Here is a 26,227-nt window from a genome sequence, read left to right as displayed (position 1 = left end):
TTGGTCAATTTTGGGTGATGTTGTATCGCTCGGGTGGCTAGTAGATTACCGAATGCCCGTTTTGTCAAGACTTTTCCTGTGCGTCAGTAATGTCCTTAACGAAAGGCAGGAAAACTTTCAATTTCACAGGCGCTTGTGTATTGTTGTGATTTTTGCACGGCGGTCTTAACGGAGGGATAGTCATTCCTGAGCTATTCGTTGGTGATTCCCAAGTGTTTCTTGCTCAATCCGCCAACCTTCGTTGATGCCTCACTTTTGCTGTGGGTGGTAATTCAAATCCCGGAGTGGATAATATTAATTTTATAAATAGATAAATTTCTTTCGAAACGCCTGGGCTAACACAACAGCTAGATAGTAGTATAATATCTATCGAAACAATACGAATTGCTACGAAAAATACAAAGTTATGGTTGCTCAAATATATGAAGCAACATTATCACATCGGCGGTCGTAGTTTCACTTCAGCAGATTAAAATTCTAGTGTCGTGGCAAAAGGAAACTGACATGAAATTCACTATGGCTCGTTACCTCAATAATAGAGACAAAAACGATTCCCAGCAAATCATTAGATGTCATTTGGAAGGATGATCCACATTTCCTGAATTCTCGGTTGACGTTTTACGAATAACCTCCAGAAATATCATTTACTTTACGGAAGCTATTACCTATTAGCTCAGTTATTGTGATAGAAGTGCGGGTTATTAATGGGAAGACGAGTGCATCGTTAAACAGAGGGAAGAACGTAGTGAGACGTAGGTGGCAAGTGATAAGGGACAACCGTACAGCACGATCAGGCGCTAACGATGTACTCGGCATTTTTCAGTACTTCTTTTCTTTTTCTTTACCGAACTGGTGTTGTTCTCTATTGATCCCAAGGTATTTGTAATGCATTTGCTTATTTATCTATCAGGTACCTACAATTACTGCGCGCACATACTCCAGTCTACCTCAGTAGTTTTCAAATGTTCGTACGGTACAAAATGATGCAGGTAAAGGAATTTTCCTAACTTTTCAGTTTTTTGATTTCCACATAAGGCTCATTTCTGATTCAAGTATGCAATTACATCGTATTCGAAACGTCTGCTAACCTGTGACTTTGATGCCATGACTTTATGTTTGAGCTTTAAACATTGCTATTATTATAGCTTTCATTACGCTTAGAGCTCCAAGTCTGTTTAGTACGATGGAAGTTGCAATTTCGTACATACATTTGTCGCCATCTGAATAGCTTTTAACCTCTTAATGATATCATTCGCTATATTATCTCCACAATAAATATCACGGTTTAGATTTGAGCGCTATAATTAGGCGTCTCAAGGTTAACACGTGGTGTAATGATTAATACCAATTTCTGTTTAAATTAGGGTTTACGTAAAATACATATATCTTCTATTTCCAGAGCAACATTAAGGGAAAACGTAAATGCAAGACAAACCGCTAACTGTAGTTTGTTAGATATCGTTTGCGAATACGTTAACACATCAACATTACTTTTTAATGTGTCGCAAAGTTCATTTTACAGCAGAAAATAGAATATGTGCTGTATAAAATGAGAACCACACAATCACATTTTATATTTGCATCAACCGCTTTTTGCTTTATCTGTTTTAGGTTTTTATTCCGTTGAAATCTCAGCTAATGCCTTAGGCTGATCGGAACATATTTTCTTGCAGTTCTTGCATGGACAGCGTTTTAGATTTAGATTCCTTAGGAATGCTGAAGTCTAGTGAGAGACTATGAGGTGCATCCGAATGGTTTCCTGGCAGTGCAGTGATAGTGTTACCAATCGTAACAGCGAACCGCTATAAACTTCCGTGATATACATCTTTATGTAAGATATACAAAGCCCTATATCTTCACAGGTAAATATAGTAGTTATATAGCATTACGTAAGTCATAATCATTTTTAATCGATGACAGTTGTGAATGACATCATTATTTGACATCCTGAGGTGTTGGGTGTTCTGACGGCTATGCATGACATCATACTTAATGGTAATATACGTCAAAAATTCTAAGACGTTCATTTCTTAGCGTGTATGGTGCGCATGGCAATTGCAGACCTCTCCATCAGTTTAAATAGGATATCATTGTGGGTTGAGCGTTTGCGGAGCTATTCATAAATTAACCTCCGATTGGTTATTAAATAAAGAAAACAATAGATTATTATTTTTAGGTGCAGTCTGTATTTACATGTTACAAATTCAAACATCTGTCGTACCGTTGACACCAGCTTCTCTAACCATTCATCATAGAATGGTGCCACCTGGTGCTCCAATTAGTTGTTGTGAACATCCTTGGGCTCGTCCCATGTCGTGAATTGTGGATTAGCCAATCAGGCCTTCATACTGGGAAGGAGATTAAAGTCACTTGATGGTAACTCCGGACTTTAGGAGGAAAAACCTCCCAGTCAAAACGTCCGAGTTTTCCTTCGTTTAGTTCGCAGTGCTGGGTCGTGCATTGTCACCAAGGAGAATGATTCCTTCGCGCCGTTTGTTTTGGCTCGACTTTCAGAGTTTCGTAAGTGTCACGATAAACCTGTGATGTCACAGTAGTCTCCCATGATACTCTCCTGAAATCTGTTGTCAAACTTCGTTTTCTGTCTCAAAAAACTACAGCCATCGTTTTGCGGTCTGAAAACCTTTGCTTGAATTTTTGGGCTTATTTGGAGAATAAGTGTGCAGCTGCTGTTTGGACTATTCCTTTTTTCAGAGCTCACATGCTGCACCCATGCTTCGTCCCCAGTCGCGTATCTGTATAGAAATTCCTCCGCTTTTCAGGGTAACAGTGAAGGAATTTCTAGGCCGGACCCATCCTTTCAGTTTTGTGAACACCGTTTACAGAGTTTGGTCCCCACCGAGCACAAAGGGTATGATACTCTCTCTGTGACAATGTTAAAAAAGAGATTTGTCCTTGAAATCTGAGGTACATTTCCAGAAAGTTGTGAAGCAACGTGTCGCACGCATCATCAACATTTTGCACAAGCTCATTAGTCACATCAGAATTTCTTCAATGATCACAATCATCGTACACATCCTTGCGACTAGCTTTGAATTTCTGCACGACTCCCTCAGAACACTACCAGTCAGTCCTATTCCCATACATACGCACGCACTGTCGACGATGAATCTCGGCTACACTGACTCCCACCTGAAGTAAGCGAATGACAGAACGTACCTCGCAGCTGGAGGGAGGCGAAATAACACAGCTTGCTGCTTATACACTGACTAACGAAAAGTAGAGCTAACTGAGGCAATGTGACCGTCAAAGTCTGCTTTTGTAACCACGCCAGCGCCATGTAGCTAAAAGCATTAATTTCATTTTAATAGACAATCAAAGGTTAATATATGAATAGCCCTCGTATTTTACTTTGAAATCTGCAGAAAGTATTCCAGTAATTAAAACCACGGGCTGTGGTGCTATCTCTAGTTAGAGCAATGAATGTAAACAATACATGCAACACGGCATAATGCTACCTCTTAAGCGGTTCTAGGCGCTTCAGTCTGGAACCGCGCGACCGCTACGGTCGCAGGTTCGAATCCTGCCTCGGGCATGGATGTGTGTGATGTCCTTAGGTTGGTTAGGTTTAAGTAGTTCTAAGACTAGGGAACTGATGACCTCAGATGTTAAGTCCCATAATACTCAGAGCCATTTTTTGAGCTACCTCTTAAGTGACGACAATGATGCATGTAATCGAACAATAGGAATGGAGAAACGCTATTTTTCCTGAGAGTAGTTACTCTGGTGCTCTTCTATATTTTACTTGTCTGACGCCGAACCTTGCAGCTGTGTAGAATTATGTAGAAACCCCACACTACATTCCGTAGCTAAGCAATATTGCAAGTATTTGAGATTAGATTCTTGAACCTAATTATGATGGTGTCTCTCCGACTGCCAGGCGACCTGGAGTACGGTGCTGTAAAGCTAGAACCTCACCGCTGACCTATGGACGATGTCTAATAGTATCTTTATATAGTCATTACAGTCAGCTATTATCATCACTCATATCGCCGTCAGCTGTAGCTAATTTTTGCTCCAGCAGTTTCTGTAACCATGATCAGGAAATATTCAAATGCTATAGGACCTACAAAGCGACCCGGAATACTCGTCAGCATCGATTTTGTCCAATTTGTGGTATGTGCAGGGCTCGGTTAGAAATGAAAGTGATAGATGTGGGAGCTTTAGATAGCCAAGCATTTAGAAAAAATAGCATTTTTGGCGCGTAAAAAGCAGGGCATAAGCCAATTATGGTAGCACAGCTCCTAAGCAGCGTTTGTCGCAACGACAAGAGTTCAGAATAGTAATCGCAACGACAAGAGTTCAGAATAGTAATCCGAGAGTCATGGGGTTGAGCACCTGTGCGGAATTTTTTTGATGTTCAGTTTTTACGTTACTTACACTGAAAATATACCGAAATAATGCTCAATATATTGCATATTTTATGGAAATTTAATTGCAGTCTCAAATTTTCCTTTGCTTTCCTTTTCATGCTGTTTATGAAAGTATGAATAAATATAATATATTGAGCATTATTTCGGTTTGCAGTGTGAGTAATATAAAAATTGAAAATATGAAAAACATCTGCACAGGGACTCGAGTCCACGACCCACGGATTACCGTTCTGCACTCTTCCAGATGCGCCAACAGCTGCCTGGAAACTTTAGTAACATGTCTCGTCCCACCCGCACCAAAATCCTATTTTTTTTAAACGTTTTACCATCTGGAGCTCCCTTTTCTCTCACTTTCATTTCTGGCCAAGCCGTGCACACACCATAAATTTGGACGCAGTCGGTGATGACGAATAGGCGCTGTTCCCTTGTTAGATACTTTAATTTCACGCTTCAGGAAAAGTCCCCTCTACTCGTTGTTAGAAATACGTCGACAATGTGGTTCTTGCAATATTTTACTTTTTGAATTTATATAAATTTTTAACATACTAGCTTGAATATTTTTTATATTGTTATTTTATGAAAAACAAAGGTTCACGCAAATGCCTGTGGCAACCATTGTTATTTGAGAGCAGTGATACTCAGATTCCCACCGGATAATTCGATTTCGATGTTCTGAAGTTTCTCTAAACCATCGCAGCCGCACTCAGTGACTGTTTCTTAAATGGGTCTTACTTCTCCAGCTGAAGCAGTGCTCTGTGTGTAACGAGGTCATCGTAGAAGGGATGATAGATTGTGACTTTTCTTTCGCCTAATCGTGCGAAAAAGAGGACAAGGCCACATGTGCTGCTTCGTCCGGTTAACGCGCATCCGGTCGTTACGCGTTCGAATCCATTCCTCCAGGTGATTCTTGAGACTACTGGGCGAATATCAAAAGTTTACAAAGTGTGGGTAACGTTCCAGCCATTTTTAATTTCTGGTTATTGTGAGCGTGAAAGTCATTTGCGTAACTGACACTGAGGGATGGCATGGGGAACAGGTACATAGGACATACATTTGTTCACATTTGGTACTTGTTTCAATGATCGGCGCGTCGCCACATATTGAACTCAGCTGTAGATATGACTTGACAGCAGTCGCCCCTGGAGATTACTAAAACTAAGGAGAGCTACGTTTTGTTTGAGGTATGGGTTGCTGTTGTCCTGGAATAATTCTTTTTACGTGATCCTCTGCCTATCTCTGTGTTGTTGTCTCCTTGGACTCCTTTTAGTCATTTCCGCTCCACGGTACTGGCATACTCTGTACGATGGAGGCGATGAAGCCAGAGTAGTGAGTCCCACTGAAAAAACAGTTCCTCCCTTTCGCTTGCCACACGTGCTTTAACTCTAAGCGAGATTGAAGTGCATTAGGCAGCAGGCTCGAAGCATCAGCAGCGTAGCTGCGAAACAGCCAAGGCACATCAACTGCTCAGTTTCTCACTAACTTATGCTCGCACTTAAACGTACGAAATACGCTGCGCAGCTAGTCTTAGAATGATAGACACTATGAAGTACAATTTTTTGTTTGGTTGTTGAACTTCTTTTAATACTTTACATTTCGAAAGAAAATGGCAATTGAATTTAGGCACTTTTTACGGGCCTTACTTTTAATACTAAAAAGAACGAACAGAAACAGGATTTGCTCTACCAATGTACCAAATTTTGTTTAATTCAAAGGGATTTGAAAATGTCTTTAACTCTGCTATAAACGCTGTTAACTGAAGTTTACGGACGTTAATATCATAAGTTGTGTTTTTGTCTTTAGCCATGCTAATATGGTATGATAAATCTATTTCGCATCTTGTTAAAAATATTTGGTGGGATAGGATAGTACTGTCTATTAAATGTTTATTTGCTTGAGGGACACAGATGTGGTGTGTAGATGGCATATCTACTTCGAACCACCACTTTCCTTAGACTGAAACTTTCTGTTCCCGCTTGCCCGTGTGTAAGAATTAAATTTGATTTTTTTGAAACCTCCATTCCGCGAAATACAAATTTTTTCCCTTATTTTTTATAATTTTCGAGACTTACATTACGCATCAACATGATTTTATTTTTGTAGAACATTGTACAAACTTTTAGTTGGTTTTTTGTTTTAGACCTAAAACTACAACATATGAAATAGTGATCGCTCATCTGAAGTTTCATTTATATTAAACGTTGAGTTTTAGATGATCGCCTGCTTATCGTACAGTAATCTTTGACCTAATAGAATGTCATCTACAAAATGGCAGCAAAAATGTTTTCTTCATTGAACAATAATTGTTTTTGTTGTTTTGTTCTAGAGTAACAGTAGTGCACGTGCAATATTTATTTTTCATCAAGTTTAAAGTTACATATTTATAATTAAATTATACGAAACACAGGAATGCACAGTAAGTGAAAAAAAGTAAATGCGGATAACATGAAGTCAGTTTTCAAATTTCATAACAGCAGGCCACCGTGTAAAATCAAGCTTTTAAATTATACAGCTTCAAATGAGCAATAACGACAAGATAGATGCACGTGTTATAGTTTTAGGCCTAAACCAGAAAACCAACCGAACGTTGGTATAATATTTTGCAGAAATGTAAAGGAGACCCACAGATGATGACAGACACATTTTAATCTCGACTGAAAGCAATACTTTGTGATTTAGCCAGTCACAATACCGCGACTGTCCTCACAAGAGACTCTCAAAACATTGGTACGTGTTCTCTGCATTTATTTTAAAACTCCGTCTTCGGCAAAACGCAGTGTTTCTCTATTTTGATACACATTGTATTTTGCAGAAGGTGGAGTTTTTAAACCAAAAGAATACACAGAAAATGTGTATCAATGTTCTAAGAATTTCTTTCGAGGACAGTCGTGGTATTGTGGTAGGGGAGATCACGGAGTACTGCTTTCAATCAACGTTAAAAAAAATGTTTCTGTACTGCACATAATACATAAACTTACTTTCAACTTCTCGTACCTGAGGCGACATTTTTTAGGTGGAATTTTTGCAATCAACGAATCATGAGACTCCACCGTGACTAAACGTTTACCTCACCAAAACTCTGAACTGACTTGAGGGTCTTTGGATCTCTACAATCATGAGAGAAAGCCTGCGAAAGAAACACTGCACGACCAATTACTCCACTTCAAGATAGTTTGACGGCCAACTTGTGTATTGAGATTATCATGTAGCAGTGCTTCATGTCAATTATTTGGAATCAGCAGATTCATTTGGCTGTAGAAATTTACACAATACAGTGGTAGAGATAAATTAAGGTTCGTAGAACACCCCCATTACGCAAACGCGATCCTCTCACAAATATCTCTGATTAAATTTCTAGAAATGTGATTATAGAATAACAGATCTTTAGTCGAAGTGAAGAAATAAGTTATATCTTAAAATATATAATGTAAATAACTAAATGGAAATTAAATTTCTCTATGATATGGATGAATTTAATTTTTTATCGTATTTACGAATATTATAAGAAATCATATGTCTTAAAACTTGAACCGTCCTTTTATTAACCACTTTATTCGGACAGCTTGATTTTTCTGCTTCGGCCATCACGCTAGAAAATAATTCCAAAGCTATGAATCTGAATCAGTTTCATGTGATTTTGAAATTCTGCTTAAACGTCGTGGAAGCACACTTAGATTCTATTGTGAAAGTGTGAGAAGGAAGCAGATCGTTGGAGGAAAGAAAAACATAACAGTTTTCAGTATAATTTACCTTATTTGAAAGTGGAAACAGTAAATTGCTTTAAATACTATGCGGCTTAAATCATATACATTTCACATAGGGGACCAAGTCTTGGAACGGTAATCGCATAAATTAAAATTACAACAGATGGCAGAAGTAATGAGTATTAATGAAATATTTTCCACGCATGAACGATATTTCCGGCAAAATAAAATGTTACAAAGCAGATGTGTATTAGGTCTCACAGTGAAATCTCACCGTGAAATTTTAAAATCACTCTGTGAATTACAAGTCCAAGTAGCAATCTGTAACAATCCGTCATAAGATTTCAACTACGACTAATTACGTTTATATTTTACTTTCCTGCGGCAAATGTCTGTAGAACACTTTGCATCGAAGAGAAAAGAAAAGTGTGAGAGTTATGACATATGATGTTAATATAACGTTTCAGAGCAATGTCTCAGCTTTACAGTTACGAACAACTACTTATAAAACACACTCAAGGTGTATTTGACGAACAACAAGTGAAAATTTGGAATGTAGTGTGTGTGAAGATGATTGCTGAAAAGTTCGATCATCTCAGCAGCTATCGCTGAATTCCAATATCGTGTTTGCGGTTCAGCAGATTGCTGATACTTCAGTAAGACAATTAATGACCCCATACCTACCAAACTATCGGTACCATCTTCATAGCACAGTAGCCTAAATGCTTATCAGATGTGTGTTCTGATACATATGATGTGGTCTGGTCATCTAGAAATTGTTCAGTTCATTAGCAGAGATTAGTAAAGAAGTGATAACTCTTATCGGAGGAATCTGGAGGCAACTGACAGTGAACTTATTGCTGCAATTCGATGTCACAATGTATTGTCTGTGGATGCTTAACGGTTCACGAAGTAGCTGTTCTGGATTGGAAAAGTTTTCTTCTTGTCTACAGATTTTTGTGTTGTTGTTCCAGTCTTATTTCCGACCTTGTACCTGAATTCAACTAGATACGTTCTGCTTTCTTTTATTTACTGAAAATCTCTAATGCTTGTCATAGAAGGTTACTTATGCCGAAACGTTTTTCCTCTGATACGTCACTTTTTAATTGTGTTTACTGCACCGAGCGTGACACGGTTCGAAGTTTTGCTCATATGAGAAATAACAGTTAATTCTAGTGTTGTCAACAATTTACCTATTTCTAAACATTCTGAAAGTCATAACTATAGTGCTTCATAAATTTCAGCACAATTGTGATAGTCTCTTTCTTTCTGTAGGCTGAACGAAGCTAATGTGCGAAACTCAAAATCCCACAAGAAAACACATGTCGCCAGATTGATATAAGATTCTAACTACGGTTCGAGAAATGGTGCGAAACGTGACGTGCTTATAGCAATGAAGACAAATAAAAAGTGACGGTGCAATGGAATAACAGATTGTAAACAATGACAATGGAAGAATAGAAGTTTAAGCTAAAGTATCCCGAAGAACGATCTCGATCCCTTGGCTGTAAATCGTTTCACAAATATTTACTTAAAGAATCCTAGCGATGCCAATTTCATACGCGCGGTTTCGGAAATTCTCGACAGTTTAGATCTTCAGTATATAAATATGTCAAAGGAATTCTATAATAACACTAAATAATGGATTTTGCGTTACATTCGGTCTCTCCGTGGCGTAGGAGGTACACTAGCGACTACATCTTTGTCGTTGGGAAACGGTGATCTAGGTGAGACTTTACTGAAGCAACACGCAACGCTAATGTACAGTACGTATCGCTGCGTCTCTCTAGCCAGGCTTTACTGTCAAGCGTAAGCTGTAAACATTCTGCGACCAGTCCGACTTGAGTGTTTAAGCAAGTAAGCTTAAGCGTGGCTTCAGCAAGCATTACGATAACTCTCTGTCGCAGTGCAAGGCTATCTGATTACGTCACAAGTGTGCTTGTTTGAGGAATGCATGCGCATGCTATTCTAACACACATCAATGCCATACTTCCGTCAGAAATGGATAGATACAACACTTACTAAACAGTCATTATGGCTAATCTATTCACAGATACGTCACAAATTCTTGGACGGCTAAAGTTTCCTCTGAAATAGAAAGAGTGTCCTACTCGTCCGAAACGCGGGAAGCTTTCCGTTTCGAGAGAAAACCGCCGCAATAAAAAAGCATTTTATCAGCAAAAGAACAGAATTTGTACTGGGCTAAGTGAGCTACTACTGTAAACATCAATAATTTTTCCTAGTAGAGAATACTTCTGCAAGATAAAAAGAATAATAAAAAGATCCCAGAGAGGAAACGGAGAACATTTATTCCTTGTAGAAGTTAAGTATGAAGTAATCGACGTACTATTTCATTCCATACCCATTAAAGAAGTAAGCTGACATCGAATTCGCAAAAGTTCAGGCAAATCATACCGTAGGTATTCTACACTGCCATTCTCAGAATTACAAAAATAATAAAAACACTTAATCATTCACGCAAATAGATGGCAGATTTAGAATAGAAGATCACACTGCACAGGCATTCCTCTGAGAATGCTAGAAACGCTATTTCGCTATGAGATAGCATACAAGTACATGCACATATAACACGAGTTTTTGAAGGAATACATTTAACAAACATAACATTTTCTTACTATTTGCAGTCACACGTACTCAATGCGGGATCAACAACGTGTCGCATCTAAACAGACGTTGCATAGTGTGTTGGGTAAGTAGAAACAGACAAATCACGGTCACTTCCAAGCTCCCTCGCACGGGGAAACAAAGGGCAGCTCAAATGCAGAACAAGGATAATGATGCTCGCTCTGCGTTCTTCCAAAAAAGAAACAAAATCATAGAGAAACACAGTTTATGTCTCCCAGAAATCCACGAATGCATTCAGAAAGGGAAACAACAGTGCCTGCTGAATGGAAATTTGGCCGATGCGCATTCAGCGTGCTGGACAGGTGGGCGCTAGCTACTCGGTGGCATGCCTGGGCTGGTGGGATGGAGCATGCACTAATCTAGGGCAAGATGCCTGACCACATGTCCAGGGCCGACGTTCATCTCTTTGTGACGTAATCAGTCTGCTTGCATCGTCTTCGGGGACAGGCTGAGTGCATGCGATTATTCTGCATTGGCGTGAGAAAAATACTGTTAGTATTATCATTAAAAAATGTTTCTCTGTCTCACAGAGATACTTTACCTGTGACGGCCACAGAGCCGCGAATATTCCCGAAGAGAAGGGTTGGGATTGTGAGAGAGCGACAGTTAGTGAGTGAATATTCGCTGCGCTGCCTCCCAGGTGGCGTGCCGCTCACCGCCATCGACCAACTGTGTGACAACTTTTACCACTACGTTCAGCTCAGATATAATTTTCTCAACAGGAGCTATATCTCACAACGAGTACTGGTAACTTAGTAGAAGAAGAGTTACGTACGTGTCATACTCACATCCAGTCTCTCAACATGTTAGGCAATTAATCGAGAAGTCGGTTTACTGTATCAGCAAAATCCATCATCATCGCAACGTTGATGTTTGTCAGCACAGAAGTCATGAGAATGGCTCGTGTGATCCCCTGTTACTTGAAGAAATGTGAGCTTTCAGCTTTTGATATATTCGTTAACTGAATGGAAGCAAGTTTGGAAGACGGTTTAGCTGTGTGTAAATAGAAACAGATTTCTTCTTTTCCTTGTGCCTTTGTCCCACATTTACGAAGGGTCGGCATGGTCGGAATGGTTACTCCCCTTCCGGGGAGTTTGGTGGCCGGGAGAGCACGGTACCTCATCCTGCTGCTCTTCGAGTCACGCACGTACACCGCGAGCTGTGTCACATGTTGCATTTTCCTGTTGGTGATTGCCATCGTGACGAGGAAAAAATAAACTGCGTGTAGCTGTGGATAGGTATCCTTGTGTTGATTCATTGTGCTTCCAGAATGATAACATCACCGAGGGAACGCCACGAAAACATTCCCCAGACGCTAACACTCCCTCCACCGGCTTGGACCCTTCCGACGATTGATGCTGGGCCAACGGCCATATATGTCCGACGCAGCATAAAACGCGAGTCACCTTTCGCCACTCGGTAGACGTCCAGATGCGGTATTGACGTATAGATTCCAGCCTTTGTCGCCGATGAAAAGCAGCCAGTATGAGTGTATGAACCACGGAGAGCCCATGCGCAGTAACATTCTCTGTACGGTCATTGAGGAGACACTATTGGTAGTCCATTGGTTCATCTGCGCGGGTAGTTTCTCAACAGTTGCACGTCTGTTTGCCGGTACACAACCGTCGCTCACCCCTGTCTTCTACAGCCTTTGGTGCGTCACAGTTGGCGCCACTGTTGCCTAGGCGCCGGTTTTGTATAGTGCTGTTTTGCCACACACGCTATACTTTAACCAAAGCCGCACGCTAACTGTTTACAAACTTAGCCGTTTCGGAAATGCTTCTACCCTTGATATGGCCAATAATAATGCCCTTCTGGACGTCAGGTTTTGGATAGTGCTGTTTTGCCACACACGCTATACTTTAACCAAGGCCGTACGCTAACTGTTTATAAACTTAGCCGTTTCGGAAATGCTTCTACCCCTTGATCCGAAGGCCAATGATAATGCCCTTCTGCACGTCAGGTAAATCGCTCCGTTTCCGTATTGCGACAACGGCTGCGTTTTTTCCCGCGTCCTACCGAGTGAGGTGGCGCAGTGGTTAGCACACCACTGGACTCGCATTCGGGAGGACGACTGTTCAATCCCGCGTCCGGCCTTCCTGATTTAGGTTTTGCGTGATTTCCCTAAATCGCTCCAGGCAAATGCCGGGATGGTTCCTTTGAAAGGGCACGGCCGAATTCCTTCCCCGTCCTTCCCTAATCCGATGAGACCGATGACCTCGTAGTTTGGTCTCTTCCCCCAAAACAACCCAACTTTTTCCGCGTTTCCCTTCGACGCGTTTTATGTACTCTCCAGTACTGGTGTTGTCACCTGACGTCTGTGCGTGTTTATTGCACGTTGACGTTGAACGTAGGCGATTGTTATGCATTAACTTATTCTACGAAGATGAAGCACGGATTGCTACTTTCACGAAAGCTAAGAAAATAAATAAGCAAATGACCACAGTCTTTCGTAGAGGCTTTCGCCAGTTAATTATTCCATGAAAGGTACCCGACCCTCTCATTCCAGTAGCTTCTCCAGAATCACACTCTAAGATCTCGTGACGTGTCCGCTATATCCAAATGCAGCCTCTAGATACTGTGTTTTCTGTATAATCCACATGTTTCTCTGACGAGTATTAATGCCGTGACAGAGACTTCCTGGTGAATCATTCACTCCTCTTTCTCTTGGAAGGCAATAACGACTCCATTACCTTGTTGGACGTGTTCTGTACTAACGAGCGTTATCCACAGCGTCTTGTCTGTTACTGCAGCCATTTCTTACTAGCCGTTACTGTTCGCTGTCAGCGCTGGCCACTTCGCTGCCGACACTGCTAGTACTTTGAGTGTAGTTTGCCGGGTGCTTTTGTGGCTTGGTGGATCCACGAACTTCGACTTCCAGAAGAGTTTTGGATATGAAGTAACCCATTGGGTGTACCATCAAGAGGGAGTTCTGTACGGTCATAACTTCTTGTCACGAGAAGGAGAACCTGTCTTCAAGGAATGATCGAAACCAGTTGAGACAGTCTTGCAGCTTACATGGTGACAGGAGCTGGTGGGGACGCCAGGTCCGCGGACGAAAATAAATACTATTTATTAAATTTTTATTTATATGTTGAAACGGTCATATTATTGCTTTCCACTTTGTTATATGTTCCAGAGCTGCTAGCAACTTGATGCACAAAAGCCAGGAATCGAAGTACAGTATATACGCAAATATATCATATGAGTGTGAGGAAACTGCTCATCCATCCATGAAGAGGTACGGAAACACCTTAGCTTCTTGTAGATGTATTGTACATCGACTACTGCATTTTGTGTCTGAAGATGAAGCCTCGCGGCTTCGAAATCGATAACAATTGTAGTGGAAGACAATAAATGAATCTGTTTCCATAAAAACTGAAAAATAAATAAATAGTATTTATTTCCTACAGTGGAAGCCATTTGAGAAAGGCCTCTGCGTAGCCAAGCCACTACACGGTTTATACTTGTATCGATATCACTTCACTAAGCCATTCCCATGACCTCTGCACTGCAAATGTAACACCGGAACGTGAATGAAATAGGGCACGTACTTTTAGGGTTTTACAGGTCGTAGGAATTCAAATATGAATCCTACGCTAGAACAGATAATTTTGACCATTAGGGGAAGAGAGAAAAAGTGGCATAATTTCTTCGTGTGTGTTACGTTTCGTCTCAAGCTGTTGGACGGTGACCACGATTGGCAGGCGCTATGGGAGGCAGCGCATGCGCAGTTTTGATTCAAGAAGCCGAGTGTACCTGAAACACCGTCACAATTGCCCAGAGCAAGGAATCGAAATTCTTTCTGTCGCATTCATCTGTGTCTCCGTTGTCGGCCTTATTGCAGAATTTGCAACCGAACAGGTTCATTCCAAGTATACTATAACGAAAAGAAATACGGATAAATGTAATCAATGTATGTAAGTGAAAACTTGTAAGTCATCAATTCGATTCACTAACACAATTATTTATTATGTATACTAGCATTCTCGTGAGGCGACGGTGTGATAATAAGTTTTCAAACTACATTATCCTTTTAAACGTTCTGCTTTTATAGTATGAATATTTGTCAGTTTCTAACTAATTAAAGTATAAAAAACAGATTCTGTGCATCTATTCCGCAACATTTCTGTGTCGATCTATGATTTAATAGTAATGGCGTAAAACTGAGGGACATGAGTCCTTGGATCATAAGGACAGACAAACAGGTGACAGTATACCAATTTTATTAGCAAATTTGCACAAATTTGTAATGAAGACATTCTTTTTATATAAATGCATGTTAACTCATACGTTATTTAGTTATAATACTGATTTAAGGGCTATATAAAACTACAAAATTGAATGATGGGTGAGTGTTTTGTATTTGATATTTACATTACTGTTCTTAATGTGGCAGCTGCGTTGACAATACAGTGCAAGTAAGGGACAAAGGAAATAAAGAAACAGTCTACAATAAAAATTATAAAATTGTTGATGAATAGTTGTGTGTGTCTGCGATTGAAGTTAATGAAATTTGTGATAGCCAGGTGATGAATCTTTAAGTTAGAAACAGACTTAATTAAGAACTGAACTTACACACAGATTTGTGTGAGAAGAGTTATATAGCAACTATTTTTCGCATGAGTATGATACAGTGTATTGCTCTAATTTTAAACGTGCATAAAATATATCGCGTTCAGTGCAGACACTAATAGAATTTAACCATGGAAAAAATTCTGTGGTCTCAGGGAAAAGAAATTTGCATCGTTTAGTTGTACTACATGAGAAATTGCTACTTTTATCCACTAAAAGAAGGAAGAGATCCATTGTCTTAAGAGTAGTCTCTGCTATGAAAGACGAATTCTGTAGGCATACAGTTCTTCGCCTGTTGGAAGAAGAGAAAAGACAGTTATGAAGAATACAAGAGAAAATTCAATGTAGGTGAGAAAAAAAGGAAAAGAGACAGTTGTTGGTAGAGTGAAGCTTTATAGGTAGTCTACAAGCGCAAAATATATGGTTCTTATAATATACCAAACGGTGCTCAAAAGATTTCAAATTTAGTTTTCATCTTCAACGACAGAATAATGAAGAAGAGCGGGTACACTGAAACGAAAGTGCTTCCAATAAATAAATGCCGTAAGTACCGAAACGTTGTTAAGAACTTACAACAGCGCAAGTTCATTTATAACCAAACATACCACAGACAAATTTACAAAGTAAAGCCTGAGTTGACAATATTGTTTAGATCGTGGACATACATTTGGAATCTTTTGAGCTAAGATAACAATTTTACAGTAATTTATTCAGTATTGTGTGAATTTACTGTGAACCTGTACAGTTGTCTTTGTGCAGTGACATTTGTTATGAAGTATATGATGCAGGCACTTTAGTTTAAGACTTTTAGCTGTATAGACATGCATCATTTAATTTTTTCATTTTTGTTTTGTTTGTTTTTACATGTGCATTTTCATTCAAGTAATTTAAGCAGCAGTCTTAGGAACATGCTTTAACAGTTTGGTTTTATAAATGGATGAGCACAGCACGCTTTGCTTTTAGCAGTTTTATTGGAATGCTTTATTTGATGCCTTATTGCTGTAAGGTGAATGAATCAGCAAACACCTAAGCAGCATAAAGGAACGAGCTCTGACACGGCAAGCCATATCCACGAAATAATAAGAACCTGAATTTGCAACAAATCCACATTCAAGGCAAGTCTTCATTAGAACGTCAAAACTGCCAAATTCTAGTGCGTTTTTACTTGACTAATTTTCAGATGAAGCATTAAAGCTACTAGATATATCTTATCGGAACTACATTATGTGTCTGTACCCTGGTGTAGCACCTATCCACATATATTCATGAGCGCATCGATAAATTAGAGAAATTCAGAAATAATACCATTATTCCAAGAACTAATCCTTTTATTTGTTATTTTATCCCTATACCCTGTGACAGTTACTGAAGATTATTGTACTCATAATAGCCTCAGTCAACGTGACACAGATCGAAAATAACATCAATAGACTTAAAAAGCTATATCTCAATATCGACCAAAAGCAAACAGTGCCAGTATGGTAGTATTTAGCCATCGTTTAACTGCGAAACAAATGGAATACTGGAAGCCTAAGGTACTTTAAACACAAGAGATGTTAACGATGCGTTCTTGTTATCCTTTAAGTGTTACCTTCCTTCAAAACATTTAGGACACATACGGTGCGCAGTGTGTGTATAGTCTTTAGTGGTTAACTCCCAAAATTTATTCAGTACGTTGGCTGAGTGGTCTGATATAAGTAAAGCACGATCTCCAATTACTCGTTACGAAGTACCTGAGTATTTCCCAAGTACTGATAACACTCGCCTACAAACGGTTTTTTGCCTATGTGCTCCATTTCCTGTAAGGTGTGCCAGTTACAGTTGGTATACTTAAGTGAGTTCTATTAACAAAATAAATATTTCACTCAGCAACGGAGTGCGCGCTGTTACGAAACTTAATGGCAGATTGAAACTGTGAGTCGGATCGGGACTCGAACTTCTGCTTGCTGGGAAATTCAGGACACTTAGGACGAAATTTTTGCACTATCTTTACCGTAAACTTTGATCAATGTGGGATATGTTGCTGCACTCTTGTTCTATAGCCTTCTAGCCCACCATAAATGAAGATGGGACTGTCAATGAAAACAACAGATTACGAGAATTCAGTCACTACTCGAAAGCATTTGGTTTGTAGGATTCTTGCAGTCTTTGAAATTGCTCGCCTTTCTTATGGGATGGCCTAGAGCTGTATACTGAGCAGCACCGCAATTAAAGTATACGTGTATCGTCTGAGAATCTTTGCGTTACTCAATAAAAGTATCATTGTTCACTTTTGTTCCATTCTTGTAAAACACGGTGTTAATTTCTCAGGGGGTAACGGACATTTATCGATTTATTTGTCATATAAAAATCCATGGCATTATCATAGAGGTGAAAATTTTGTAAGAAACAGAGACCAAAGCACTCGGTTACGAAGCAATGGAGATCATGGAGTTCTTATGTGCAAACTGCTCAGCAAACCTCTTTGATTAGCCACCTGAAATCTTACCACTAGAGTCAGTACCCACTGCGTACATAATGTTGTGTATAACTTGAGCAACTGAACAATATTTTATTACAAATGTTGGGGGAACATTTGACTACTGCACTTTAAAGATACGTAGTTCATTGTTGTACTAGAAATGAGAATTGGAAAGGAAACTTAATTTTGCTAAAGGCAATCGTAGAAAACAACTATAACTCGCAGGAATATTATGTCGTTTTGTTGTTACAGGCGTATCAGTGAACTCGAAGGACTATTGGATGTATTTCAACACAAACGCATTTGCCTGATACAGGCTTTAAAACGAGAGCAGCAAAAAACTTAACGAAATGTGCAGGACGTAATACATTTCTTATTAAAATGGGTGTGTTGGTTAAATTATTTCAGATTTGTGGTTTTCTGCTGATACTGCAGGAAAGATATGGTGGGAAAGACCAGTGGCAAAAGCAGCAGGAACTGTACCAGACTCGAGCTCCGGAAGGTCTCAAAAGGTACCTCACAGAGTTCTACTAAGCCAGCATCCGAAGTAATTAAAAGGGGATCTATTCATTTAGAGAAGAGCAGCTCGAGTATTTGTCGCGTCTGTACAGATCTGCGCCACGGCTGAAAGTGCAGGTATCTGTTGTTTGCTGCTAGTTCTATGAACAGGGCTTAACGAGCTGGGAGGCGTCCCTGCTGTGTCAAAGGAGTGTCGGCGCTTTGTTTCGCAGCGAGCCAGCAGCGAATGCTGAGCGGCGCTCCGGGGTACGTACCTGAAGATGAAGATGAAGAGGATGAGCAGCGAGAAGAAGACGGCGACGTTGTCCATGGTGCGCAGCATGACGAACAGCTGGCGGCGAAGGTTGGGCATGAAGCGCACCAGCTTGAGGATGCGCAGCAGCCGGAAGGTGCGCAGCACGCTCAGTCCCGAGCTGCCCTCACCCTCTCCCAGGTACGTCTGGCACATCTCGATCACGCTGCGCAACGAACACAGACCAACCTTCACCCACTTACTCTGTACAATTACTCACACAGTGGCCAAAGGTCAGGGGGATGCGCTGTGGTGCGAGTCAACAGTTGACTGCTTCGGACTATGCGGTACATTTTTCTCCATACGGATTTTACAGTGAACTCAGCATATCAGGTCCTCAGACGCAAAAGTAACTTCGGGCGACCACCAAGGCAGCGTTATACGGCCATTACTATTCACGATATGCACAGATGAGTCAAAACATTATAACCAACCTTGGGACCCGCACCCCAAGCCCCACCATTAAGATTGATGCCATCGGGCGGCGAGGTGGGCACGTGACGTGGTTAGGAACGTATACTGGGGTGCAAAACTTTAGCATCAAATTAACTTTCGTGTCACCTGTCACTACCAAGCTCCATCGCACTTGGACCATGCGTGGCAAGAACTGCTGTAGAATACACTGTGGTGACAACAGTCAGCCGGCCGTTGTGGCTGATCGGTTCTAGGCGCTTCAGTCCGGAACCGCGCTGCTGGTACGGTCGCAGGTTCGAATCCTGCCTCGGGCATGGATGTGTGTGATGTCCTTAGGTTAGTTAGGTTTAAGTAGTTCTAAGTCTAGGGGACTGATGGCCTCAGATGTTAAGTCTCATTAGTGCTCTGAGCCATTTGAACCATTTTTTGACAACTGCCATGGGGTACCGATATGCACACCTAGAGGTAGCGGTAGTATCGTGTACACAAGGTATTAAAGGGCTGTCATTCGTTCTTAGGTGACTCATGTGAAATGGTTTCCGCCGTGGTCGCACGACCGGAATTCATACACTCTGAGCGCGGAATGGTAGTAGGAGCTAGGTGAATCGGATATTCCATTTCGGAAATGGTTAGAGAATTCAATATTCCGAGATCCACAGTGTCAAGAGTGTGCTGAGAATACCAAATTTCAGGCACTACCTCTCAACACGGACTACGCAGTGTCCGACGGCCTTCACTTAATGACCGAGAGCAGCGGCGTTTGCGCAGAGTTGCCAGTGCTAACAGTCAAACAACACTACGCGAAATAACCGCAGAAATCAATGCGGGATGTACGACGAAAGTATCAGTTAGGATAGTGTGGCGGAATTTGGCGTTAGTGGGCTACGGTAGCAGATGACCGACAGCCTGCAGTGCCTCTTCTGGGCTCATGACGGTATTGGTTGGACTTTGTACGGCTAGACAACCGATGAGTTCCGATTTCAGTTGGTAAGAACTGAGGGTAGGGTTCGAGTGCGGCGCAGACTCCACGAAGCCATGGACCCAAGTTGTCTACTAGACACAGTGCAAGCTGGTGGTGGCTCCATAATAGTATGTTCTGCGTGTACACGAAATGGAATGGGTCCTCTGGTCCCACGGAGCTGGTAATTGACTCTAAATGCTTACGTTCGGCTGCTTGGAGAACATTTGCAGCCATTTATGGACTTAATGTTTCCAAACAACAGTTGAATTTTTATGGATGATAATGCACCATATGACGGCCACAATAGTTCGCGATTGGTTTGAAGAACATTCTGGGAAATTTGAGCGAATGATCTGGACATGAATGATCTGGACACCCAGATCGCCCGAAATGGGACGTAAACGAGGAGTCAGTTCGTGCACAATATCCCGCACCAGCAACACTTCCGCAATTGAGGACGGCTATAGAGTTGGCATGGCACAGTATTTCAGCAGTGGACTTCCAACGCTTTGTTGAGTCCATGCCATGTCGAGTTGCAGCACTATGCCGGACAAAAGGAGGCCCGACACGATATTGGGAGGTATTCCATGACTTTCGTGACTTCGGTGTACATCGAGTGAATTCAGAGCCTCGATTCTTGGAATGTAACATGTTCGTATATTCCAAACGGAAGTCTAAGGGGTACTTAAATGGGGATCCTAGGAAGAAAGACGACGACGTTCCCTTGGAACCTTGGTGGGTGAATGTGGAGATCTGTATTCCAATAAGACTGAGTGACCATTATCCTGCCCCCATTATAGGAATCATGATAGTAAAAGAAGAGAAATTATGACACGTACAGAGACATAATTTTTTCCTCACTCAGTACCAGAAAGGAACAGGAAAGAAAGTCGCTAGTACTTGTACCATTCCTTTCGCCATGACCTGTACTGTGGGTTCCTTACATCCCCCGTTGATCAAACACCTGTGGTGTTCCTGCGGAAAAATTATCTCCGCGATGTTGAAAATCCACCACACACACTGGTGATCTTGGAAACTTGAATTCTACTGTATTTTCCGAAATGCTATGACCCACGAATCTTGCACCGATTATCATCTCACTCTTTAAAGTCCGTTAACTGGCGCCGTGTTGCTGTGTCTGTAACATACTAGTCTGATATCATTTCTATATTTGTGCCAAGCGCCACGACTAACCGCAACATTTGGGCGCTGTGTATGGCACATTTTCAAACGGGACAATGCATCCCCTGACTTTTGGCCTCTGAATTTACAAGTTGCTAGGATCTTTACTTTGTTAGTTACATGTTCCACAGATAATTTACACAATTTTTATCGAAATGATTTGGTCGGATTCACTTTACTTGCTACATGTGTTAGAGCTGTTTGTGAGTATGGCTATGTGCTATGTGTTTACATGGTACTAAATAGGAAAGTGACTTAAAAGGAATACGAGTGAACATATTAGTCTTTAATACTACTCGCATAACTATTGACACACTTAAATTCTGCTTTTAATAAAATTATCGTCTGCGGAGTGGAAAGTGTTGTCCACAACAAAAATTATTGATTAAGGGTTACTAATGTTTCACAAACCACCAATTTTTAATTAAAAATCCGTTTACTGACAGGAAAGAGTTTTCCACAAGAAGTAACATAAGACTACTCATGTAACTAGTGAATCAATTAAATTTAATGTTTTTAGTTGTGCTTGCTTCCAGTTTTCAATTACAAATCGTCTATGGAATTGCTAGTGCAGTTAGAAAAAATAATTGGAGGTTTTGCTACCTGTCAGACACATTTTGCTATTGGGCCAGTGATTAAAGGTTTTTTTGGATGAATATAGATTTCCTTTCTGAGCCACTGACAGTTCCGTTGACGAGTAATGTAAGTCAACTGTCTTCTAATGTGCGATTTCCAATGCACAAAGACTACTGGATAGTTGGAAGCGTCGCAGAGGATGGCATCAAAGAGGCTGGTATGTTTCCTTACTAGCATGATGTGGCGAAGTGGGCGCATTTGATTATATGGTCCCTGTGGACCCCAGAAATATTTGCACTGTGGACCACACTAACTGTGCAATTTTCATGTAAGCACCGAACGTGAGCAGTATAAAAACATTACAGTACGTATGTAAGGCAGCAGAATAAATGAAGGTGAATATTGCACCTTACATAAGAGTTTCATACATCGTAACAGGAAGGTGAATACGAAACCTAACTTACTTTTGCGGTACTGAGCAGATTTGCCTATAAGTATGTAAAGCAAAAGGGATGACACTCAGTCGACGGTATTAACACACCACTCGTATAAAATGCATGCCAATGAGCAGAAGGTGAAAGAAGGAGCGAAAGGAAACGTTTTGTGCGGGAGCAGGCGTGGACAGAAGCAGAGGCCACACCATGGATGGGAGGCACCACGAAAACCTCTTAGGGGGCGTTCCGCGGCGGGAGTCAGTGACCGGGCAGGTGACGCATACTGGAGAGCAAGTAATGGGCTAACAGAAGTAGGACAGAAAGAAGCTTCAGAAAACTGCCTTTCAGAATTCCAAATGGACATGAACAAAACCAGTCACGCAGTTGATCACGTGAACAGCGAGTGGTACACTTGTGGTGTACGCATGTGACTTTTAGGCATCTGGAGCGGGTACAAAGGCGGAAACAAACTAGGAAGGAGTAAAGTGCCGAAATTTCAACGCAGTTTAATGGTAGGGCCCTTGCGATTGGCAGGGAGAGTTTCCTCAAAATAAGAGGAATGCTCCTATTGGTCGAAAAAAGCTGTGATGTGGAGAACGAAAGAACGCAGGTTGGGAGATAGTTCGGTTACAAGAAAGACAAGAGGGAAATTTTCAGGGACTCTTCTCTGAACTGGCATCAAGTGCAGAATGCTCTGTACGATGCAGAGGAGAAATTAGTGTGAAACTGCGTTTACTGTGTCTGACATCCAGCTAGATATCATCTGTAGCGTCGTTGAGCTCCAACTGTGGGGAAACGATCCAGCCAGTTAGTTAACTGTTCTTGCGAGGACTGAGAGGGCATTTTAATATACACGCTGCTCCAAACATGCAGTGTATATCGCCATATTCCAACGAGAAACATACGGAGGGTTTTTGCTGGAAAAATCAGTAAAGGCTTAATTAGTTTTTATAGGAATTTCAGAGGACGAGAGCAGCCATGCAGACGACAGCTCATCACAGCTAAGGTAAATACCGTGAGCAGAGGCGTAAATTTTGTTGGTTCACCAGCTTGCATCCACTGTAAATCTGAGCGACCTTGGGTAATCTTTTGCTCAACTTGTCACAAAACTGACCACCCTCCGTAGACTTGACTGTTATCCTAAATAGTACCGAACTTTGAAGCGGAATCGGATGATTTATTGCAGTACTGGTCAACATCATGACGTAGTCATAAGAATAATTTTGTAAAGAAACTTCTAGTTAAAATTTACCATTGTTGTGTTTAAGATTATTTCACTTTCTGAGGAAGAGATGCGTTCGTTTGACAACTGTCATAGCATTGTCACATTGTAAACTGTGTAAATGCATATCTTTCTGTGATAAGATTGCAACATTAAACGAAAATATTTACAGGTTACACAGTTGTTCTGTCGTCAAAACCTTACACATATTATATTTCAAATAAGACATATGTCGTTTTTGTGGTCTTCAGTCCAAAGACTGGTTTGCTGCATCTTTCCATGATACTCTTTCCGGTGCACGCCTCTTTACCTCAAATTAACTACTGCAACCTACATCCTCCTGAATCTACTTACTGCATTCACCTTTTGGTCACACTCTACGATTTTTACCCTGCACACTTCCCTTCAAAACTAAATAGGCGATCCCTCGATGCCTCGGAATGTATCCTATCAACCGATCCCTTCTTCTAGTCAAGTTGTGCCACAAATTCCTCTTCTCCACAATTTTATTCAGTATCCCCTCATTAGTTAGGTGATCTACCCATCTAATCCTCATCATCCTTCTGTAGCATCACATTTTAGAAGCTTCTATTCCCTTCTTGTCTGCACTGTTTATCGTCCATGTTTCTCATCCATGCATGGTTACACTCCATACAAATACTTTCAGAAAAGACTTCTGACACTTAAATCTATAATCGATGTTAACAAATTTCTCTTCTTCAGAAACGCTTTCCTTGCCATCACCAGTCTACATTTTATATCCTCTCTACTTCTACCATCATAAGATATTTTGCTTCCCAAACAGCAAAACTCATCTCCTACTTTAAATGTCTTACTTCCTAATCTGATTCCCTCAGCATCACATTCCATTATCCTCGTTTTGCTTTTGCTGATGTTCATCTTATATCCTCCTTTCAAGACACTGTCCATTCCGTTCAACTGTTCTTCCAAAACCTTTGCTGCCTCTGATTCAAATGGTTCAAATGGCTCTGAGCACTATGGGACTCAACTGCTGTGGTCATTAGTCCCCTAGAACTTAGAACTACTTAAACCTAACTAACCTAAGGACATCACACACATCCATGCCCGAGGCAGGATTCGAACCTGCGACCGTAGCAGTCGCACGGTTCCGGACTGCGCGCCTAGAACCGCGAGACCACCGCGGCCGGCGCTGCCTCTGACAGAATTACAATTCCTTCCCCAAACCTCAAGGTTTTTATTTCTTCTTGCTGTTTTTTTAATTCCTACTGCTGTTTTCTTTACTGCTTGCTCAATATACAGATTGAATAACATCGGAGATAGGCTACAACCCTGTCTCACTCCCTCCTCAACCACTGCTTCACTTTCGTGTCCCTCGAATCTTGTAACTGCCATCTGTTTTCTGTACAAATTATAAATTGTCTTTCGCTGTCTGTCCTCTGCACTTTCAGAATTTGAAAGAGAGTATTAAAGTCAATACTATCAAAAGCTTTCTCTAAGTCTACAAATGCTATAAACGTAGGTTTGCCTTTTCTTAACCTATCTTACAAGATAAGTCATAAAATCAGTATTGCATCACGTGTTCCAACATTTCTGCGGAAGCCTAACTGATCTTCCCCGAGCTGGGCTTCGACCAGTTTTTCCATTCGTCTTTAAAGAATTCTTGATATTATTTTGCAACCGTGACATATTAAACCGATAGTTCGGCAAATTATTACACCCGTCAGCACCTGCTTTCTTTGGAACAGGAATCATTATATCCTTCTTGAGGTTTGATGGTATTTCGCCTATCTCGTACATCTTGGTCACCAGTTTGAAGTGTTTTGTCATGTCTGGCTCTCCCAAGGCTATCAGTACTTCTAACGGAATGTTGTCTATTCCCGGGCCCTCGTTTCGACTTAGGTCTTTAAGTGCTCTGTCAACTTCTTCACGCAGTATCATATCTCAATCTCATCTTCATCTACGTCCTCTTCCATTTCCACAGTATTACCCTTAGGTACATCGCCCTTGTATAGACCCTCTATATACTCCTTCGACCTTTCTGCTTCCGATTCTTTGCTTAGGACTGGCTTTACATCTGAGTTCTTGATATTCGTACAGTTGGTTCTCTTTTCTCCAAAGATGTGTATCATTTCTAAACGTAACAATTGTATTTTTCTCATCACGACTTGCGAGAAATGTTTATAACTCATTCTGTCATTTGTGTGCTTCCCAGTCGCTGCAAATGGTCACGTAGCGCCAATTAACTTACCAGGTGAGCGTGAGAGCGATCACTGAACTGAAGACTTGTCTAAATAATAATATCATCTAACGTAGTCGTTCCACTGGTTCCTCTCAACTGACAGTGATTATCCTCAAAATAGTTCATAATATTTCTCAAAATGTCAACTTCTACTGCATTCAGGGTATCATTGGTGCCTTCAAAATCCCTGGATAGCAGTGAAGATTGCAATTTTTTTAAGAGTTGGAGTCGACATGACTGGATTCACTTGCCCTGTTACTTCGCGCAGGTCTATATGTTTTAATCACTCCAGTGAGGCAGTTACTCGCTGCATTGTTCTAGTCTACTGGATATAATAAATGTTACTACATTCTTCGCCAAAAATAAGTCTGCTAATATGAAACACACAACTTAATTTGAGAAAGAACTTTCTCAGAATGTACGTTTGGAGCACAGCATTGTATAGAAGTGATAATGGACTGTGGAAAAACTGAAGGGTGAGAGAATCGAAGTGTTTGAGATTTGTTGAATTATGAGGTTGATGCGTAAGTTCGTAGCGTTTTTCCAGAAGCTTAATAAGCATAACAGATACACTTATCAGAGACTTCACACCCCAACGATGGGGTGACTTTTCGATTACGCGACTGTAGAAA

The 26,227-nt window shown here is 40.9% G+C and overlaps 1 protein-coding gene across 1 annotated transcript in view; it reads right to left on the bottom strand.

Moving 5' to 3' along the window:
• The window catches only part of LOC126234906 (voltage-dependent T-type calcium channel subunit alpha-1G), a 790,867-nt gene that overhangs the window by 362,484 nt on the left and 402,156 nt on the right, over positions 1 to 26,227 (bottom strand). Inside the window, exons 14-15 of the mRNA XM_049943646.1 lie at positions 18,548 to 18,751; positions 14,498 to 14,618 (exon numbers count right to left, since the gene is read on the bottom strand). Of these exons, the coding sequence (XP_049799603.1) occupies positions 14,498 to 14,618; positions 18,548 to 18,751 (325 nt within the window). The remainder of the gene's footprint in view (positions 1 to 14,497; positions 14,619 to 18,547; positions 18,752 to 26,227) is intronic.

The sequence above is a fragment of the Schistocerca nitens genome, chromosome 2, assembly GCF_023898315.1.
Source record: "Schistocerca nitens isolate TAMUIC-IGC-003100 chromosome 2, iqSchNite1.1, whole genome shotgun sequence".
In the NCBI taxonomy this organism is placed as follows: domain Eukaryota; kingdom Metazoa; phylum Arthropoda; class Insecta; order Orthoptera; family Acrididae; genus Schistocerca; species Schistocerca nitens.
The sequence above is the reverse complement of the archived record's forward strand: the minus strand, read 5'-3'. Positions and strand labels throughout refer to the sequence as shown.